Here is a 5,966-nt window from a genome sequence, read left to right on the forward strand (position 1 = left end):
GGGGGGGGGGGGGTGAAGAGGTGGAGGGAAGGGCAAAGTCGAAATCGATTATCGCGAGCGTTCGCGTGACGATTGATAATAACCCGCGTCGACGCGGGGTAATTACGGTTTTGTCACGTTCGTCGCGCCACAGGGAATATGTGGCTAATCCGTTGTTCCATGCCGTTGTACTTGCCGCGGTGTCTGTTGTTAAACGAGATTAACGAGATCAACGGGGGGATTAACGAGCGCCGCGTGAGAGAAAGATAGATAGCGAGAACAAGAGCGCGGGCGAGCGAACGGGCGTCGACGGAGGGACGCGGTGTTCCCGTATTTCGTTCGAACGACGCGTCGTCTTGATACCGTATCGTGTACCATGGCTTACCGCATATATCGTGTATACCGTTCATCCGCGAGTCTACCGTTTTTGAGACGGAGGAAGAAGTTCCTCTTTCTCTTTCTTTTTCTATCTGTATGTGTATGTATGTATGTATGTGTATATATATATTTTTTTACATACACACACACACACACACACACACACACACACATATATATATATATATATATATATACACGATATCGAAGCATGTCATCGTAATGGGATATCGGGAATCCGCTTGGCGATTCCGATATACTCGACTTCCTCGCGATATAACAGTCGTAAATAGCGGGACGTATGTCGCCGCGTCTCTACATGCGACCGACAAGAAGAAGAGGAAGAAAGGCATCGTTATTTGTGCGCTTTGCAGAGAAGCTCGATATCGCCAGCCGAGAAATACAGCCGACCTCGCAGCCCGCAAGAAACCACTCATCACTCTCATAACTCTCAGAGTCATCACGACCATTCAATGCACCCGATGAAGAAGATAAAGAAGGATCACGATAAGGACACAATTCATGTAAGTGGCTCGGAAAACTTGGCGGGTAAGATAAACTTGTTATCGGTTCCCGAGGAACGCTAAGCACACTTTACCGCATTCCTCGACGGACTCTAATGGTCATAGTCGGCCGATGGACGTTAATTTTGTCGGTGTTTTGCGCACAGAGCGACGGTGAGAAAAGCGACCAAGACCTGATCGTGGACGACGCGAGTGAAGGCCCAAGCAGTCCGATCGTGAACGGTGCATCCTCGCCACCGCGCGAAAATGGTCTTGACAAGGCCGTGGTGACCTCGTCATTGACCGCTAGCGTGCAAACCCTGAAAAAGGACATAACGCCACCATCCCCGAGAAGTGGGACGAGTAGCAACGCGAGCACGCCGTCCACCAAGAAGATGGAGGAACAGGAGAAAACAGCGACATCGATTTCGAAGCCACTGACACCTACCTCCGGCACTGCCGTGATCGGGACCCCCGGCAAGTCTACCCCCAACAGTAAGCTGATGCAAGGCGTGACTGTACAAGGTGTACCAACCTCGCTGTCCGGTGTAGCCACATATTCGCCGCACTATCCGTCGGGTGGGCCACCACCGCCGCATCATATCGCCCCGACCGGCCAACATCCCCACGTCGACGTGATGGCATATAATGGGTATGTGACGCCGCGAGCACCTGCTTCGCTGCAACAACTCTATGATCCCCACGCGGCCTTGCGGGCTCCGATCGGAATACCCGGGGGCAAGCCGTGAGTATACGACGAAGCAGCATGACCGACTTGCCTTGATCGTAAGAGAGCTTTGGTAACCCGCTAACCCTGAAACTCTGGCCACAAAGAAGGCTCACATGTCCTTAACAACGCAGCTATTCATTTTGCACTTTTTACGGAGGTCTCTTGTGATTCCAGCAAGTTGGTGAAAATATGAAAAGTTTTATATATATATATTTTTTTTTTGGGAGGGAAGAGGGGTGGAGTTTGCTGTATTAGTGGATTGCCTCTGTAGCGTTTCAGGTTGTTAAAAATTTGACGGTTGTCGAACTTTTCTTGTTAGCGACAAGTCGTACGCGTATAACGATGATAATAATAATTTTCTCGAGAACGCGCAGCGATGAATGAACTTTACACGTTCACACGTGATGTTAGTCGCGAAACCGCGGAGACGCGCGAAATTTCCTGCCGAGGTCGTGCTGAAGTTTCAAACGAGAACGGAATTACGCGGCGAAAAGGAAGTCGAACGATTAACGCCGCCGGCGGCGCGGTTAAACGAGGAGGAAACTTATCGTGATCGTTCCGCGATGGAATGATTTCGCAGTGCATACAGCTTCCACATATCCGACGGTCAGATGCAGCCGGTGCCGTTCCCGCAGGACGCGCTAATCGGGCCGGGTATACCGCGGCATGCCCGTCAGATCAGCGCCCTGAATCACGGCGAAGTCGTGTGTGCGGTGACGATCTCGAACCCCACCAAGTACGTTTACACCGGAGGTAAAGGGTGCGTCAAGGTCTGGGACATCGGACAGGCCGGTCTCGCGGGGGTGAAACCGGTCTCGCAGCTCGATTGTCTACAGCGAGATAACTACATCAGGTTGGTAGTAGCGAAAGCTTTGCGACGTCATGGCGCGCGCTCCGCAAGAAAAGACCTTCCTCTTCGGGACGACTGACTCTAAAGACGCGTACCTTTTCGTGCCCCCTTATAACGCAGGTCAGTGAAGCTGCTGCCGGATGGAAGAACGCTAATAGTTGGCGGTGAAGCTAGCCAATTGTGCATCTGGGATCTAGCTAGTCCAACACCGAGGATCAAGGCGGAACTTACGTCAACAGCACCAGCCTGTTACGCGCTGGCCATATCGCCGGATTCGAAAGTCTGCTTCAGCTGTTGCAGCGACGGCAACATCGCCGTGTGGGACTTGCACAATCAGTCACTTGTCAGACAATTCCAAGGCCACTCAGACGGCGCCTCCTGCATCGACATCTCCGCCGACGGTACGAAACTGTGGACCGGCGGTCTGGATAACACGGTGCGTTCGTGGGACCTGAGAGAGGGCAGGCAGCTGCAGCAGCACGACTTCACCTCGCAGATATTCTCCCTCGGCTACTGTCCCACTGGCGAGTGGCTGGCGGTGGGTATGGAGAACTCGCGCGTTGAGGTGCTCCACGCCACCAAGCCCGACAAGTATGAACTGCGTTTGCATGAATCCTGCGTTCTCTCGCTACGTTTCGCCTCGTGCGGCAAGTGGTTCGTCACGACTGGCAAGGACAATCTTCTGAACGCGTGGCGCACCCCTTACGGCGCTTCAATATTCCAGGTTGGTGTGATCAAATCTCCTTTTGTCTCTTTCTTTTTCACTATTCGTTCTTCTCACCGTCGATTAACGCGACCAAGAAACGCACGACCGACTCCAACTGAAGTCTTTTTCGAGTTTATGGAGAAAATATTATACTTTTCATTTTTCTTATAAACTGCTTTCAGTTTTATTGTGTTTCTACTAGTACTATTAGTGAGATCCATTTTGCTAAGAAATATCTCGGGTAGAATTTTATCGGGGCATGCCCCAAATCCGTAAAGGGCCTAGATAGGCATGCCCTAAAATAGTCTTGGCATCGTTGGGCCTAGAAAGAATGTACAAAGGCAAATTCTAAATAGAATTTCCTTAACAGACCTTGAGTAGGCACTATTGGGAATGCTCCTAACTAGGCCTACCACTGTTGCATCTAGAAAGGACCTATAAAGACAAATTCTGAATAGAATTTCCTAACAGACTCTGAATAGACACTGTTGGGGATGCCCTTAATAAGTTCTGCTATCATTAGGTCTACATATGGTCAAGCAAAAGGATTTCTAAAGGAAAATTTGTAAATAGACTCAAAATAGACACAGATATGGATGTCTGTAAACATCAACACAATGTACTTATATAATTCAAAGACATGTGCTTATATAATTCAGTCAGTTCTTGTTTATTCAATTCTTGAAATAGTTTAAAGTCTTACAAAATTTTAGTTTACAATCTTAGACTGAAGTAAAATTTACATAAGTTTGAAGTAAAACCAAAATACCTATGATTTTGGTTCTCAAAAATACAGTCTTCCAAATAAGGCGTGTCATATTCCACACAGCAAGCTTTCCGAAAGATAACTTGGAAATTATATTGAAATATAACATTTAAATAATTTAGAAATATTTGTGCAACATTTTATCAAAATCTTTTTCACTAAAATATTTCAGAAATCGCTTATAATAAACGTTGATTTATATATTTATATATAAATTTAATTAATTTAATGAAATCTTATATGGTAATAGGTAGAAATCTTATAGGTAGATTTCTCCTTCTTTTAATTGTACTCCTTTATAATTACTCAAAGTTTATAGTCTTTCATGACTTTATTTATTTAATAACAATCAACAATAAAAAAATTTTACTATAAAAATTTAAAAATAACGAAATGGAAGTGCGGGATTTTGTAGACCTCACTTTATTAGCTAAGAGTTAAATTAATAATAAAAGTACGAAAAATATAATTTTTATTAAAATTTTATTAAGTTATATTATAAAAAAATTATATTACTGTGTTAATCACAACATATATGAATAAAATATAAGACGCTTATATCGATTGAAGAAGTGGCATAGTGTCTAAAGCAACAGATTCATAATCTTAGAGATGCCTTAGGCAGGGTCCAAGTTCGACGAGTCCCACCAGTGTCGGTGAGAATTTTTAAATGTGATGTAGCATTGGAATCAAGTAATCTAAAGTTTTCAAATAAAATCAGCAAGCGCTGCGACCTTTACGAATAGTTATTAGAAAAAAAGTAGTACATATCATACATAAAAGAATGTTTTTTTTCTACTTAGACGTGTCTAGATAGGGCCTACATAGGCATGCCAGAATAGGGCCTCGTCAGATTTACAAATCGGGCCCTGACTTACAAAAGCGTTACATCTCTGTACAGAGCCTACTCGGGTTTGCCTGAATGGCGCCTAGACAGAAATGGGGAAAAGCTATCTAGGGCCTTTACAAGCCCTCTTTTAAATTCCTACCCGGGATATAGCAATAGCTTTTTAATAGCACACTTCACAGTTCCCAAAATGTAAGTAGCATATGAAATGAAAGGATGATTGATTACTGCAGAATATCGATCTATATATACTCTTCGGGGTTACAAGATTCCGTAGTAATTTCTAGTATAAAATTTTCTCCGTGTATGTTCGAGCTACGTCCTCAGCTGCAGAAAGCAAACGTCTCCTTTTTCTCTCTCTAACCGAGCCGAACTTTAAGCTCTACTCTTTCGACCTGAATTTTCTAACATCTGTATATTCTAAAGAATCAATGTGTGTGTATGAACACTTAAGTTCTATTTACGTCCTCTCGATAACAGAAAACGCAAGAACGAAATTTCGCTTGTAGATTCGAACGAGAATCTCTCGACAACGCTAACTGGTTTATAAAATCAAAAGAAGTTGACCTCAGAGTGTCAAATGGAATATTGAGGTCGAAAGTAGAACCAAAATTTCGATATTTGTTAAGAGTCGATTAGGGAGCCGATTGGGAAGTCGAGATTGTATGTTTGGAAAATATCGATTCCGCTGAGCCAGACACGCTTCCTTAAGGTTTAAATTCCAATTGCGACGCGTACGCGGCCGCGTGCGTTTATTGCTACCATGAGAGAGTCTGGCCTACAAATTACGTAAATTACACCTTCGCACCTTTCGCGCGTAGTATAAGCGCGTTATTACGCGCCGCGACGAGAGACCGGACGAGAGACGTCGAGGACGATCGCGAAACAGTTCATTAAGGAGCTATATAATTACGAACAAACCGCGGGGAGAGAGAGCCGCACCGGAGCTCGCCGATAAGGCAAGTGAGAGAGTGGAGAGAAAAAAGCAACTGATTTATAAAGCTCATGAATAATCGTTCGCTGAACGCGAGCGAGCACGCGATTTCGTTATCGAGCGGAATTCGAGGCGGTGGAATAATAATAGATATCTACGAAGCGGCTCGTAAATATGTTTACATTTTTGACGTTTCATAAAACGAGAGCGAATCGACCAGCTCTCTCTCTCTCTCTCTCTCTCTCTCTCTCTCTCTCTCTCTCTCTCTCTCTC

At 45.0% G+C, this 5,966-nt stretch overlaps 1 protein-coding gene across 4 annotated transcripts in view; it reads left to right on the plus strand.

The window, feature by feature from the left end:
- LOC116842830 (protein groucho-like) overlaps positions 1–5,966 on the plus strand; it is a 28,436-nt gene that overhangs the window by 20,952 nt on the left and 1,518 nt on the right. For 3 of the 4 annotated variants that reach the window (XM_032812567.1, XM_032812564.1, XM_032812565.1), the window contains exons 8-11: positions 732–881; positions 1,028–1,605; positions 2,171–2,443; positions 2,561–3,164. In XM_032812567.1, the coding sequence (XP_032668458.1) occupies positions 732–881; positions 1,028–1,605; positions 2,171–2,443; positions 2,561–3,164 (1,605 nt within the window). The remainder of the gene's footprint in view (positions 1–731; positions 882–1,027; positions 1,606–2,170; positions 2,444–2,560; positions 3,165–5,966) is intronic. The other variant, XM_032812566.1, reaches the window with a different exon arrangement.

This window comes from Odontomachus brunneus, unplaced genomic scaffold (assembly GCF_010583005.1).
Source record: "Odontomachus brunneus isolate Ranch 3 - 2012 unplaced genomic scaffold, Obru_v1 Obru_scaffold_027, whole genome shotgun sequence".
In the NCBI taxonomy this organism is placed as follows: Eukaryota; Metazoa; Arthropoda; class Insecta; order Hymenoptera; family Formicidae; genus Odontomachus; species Odontomachus brunneus.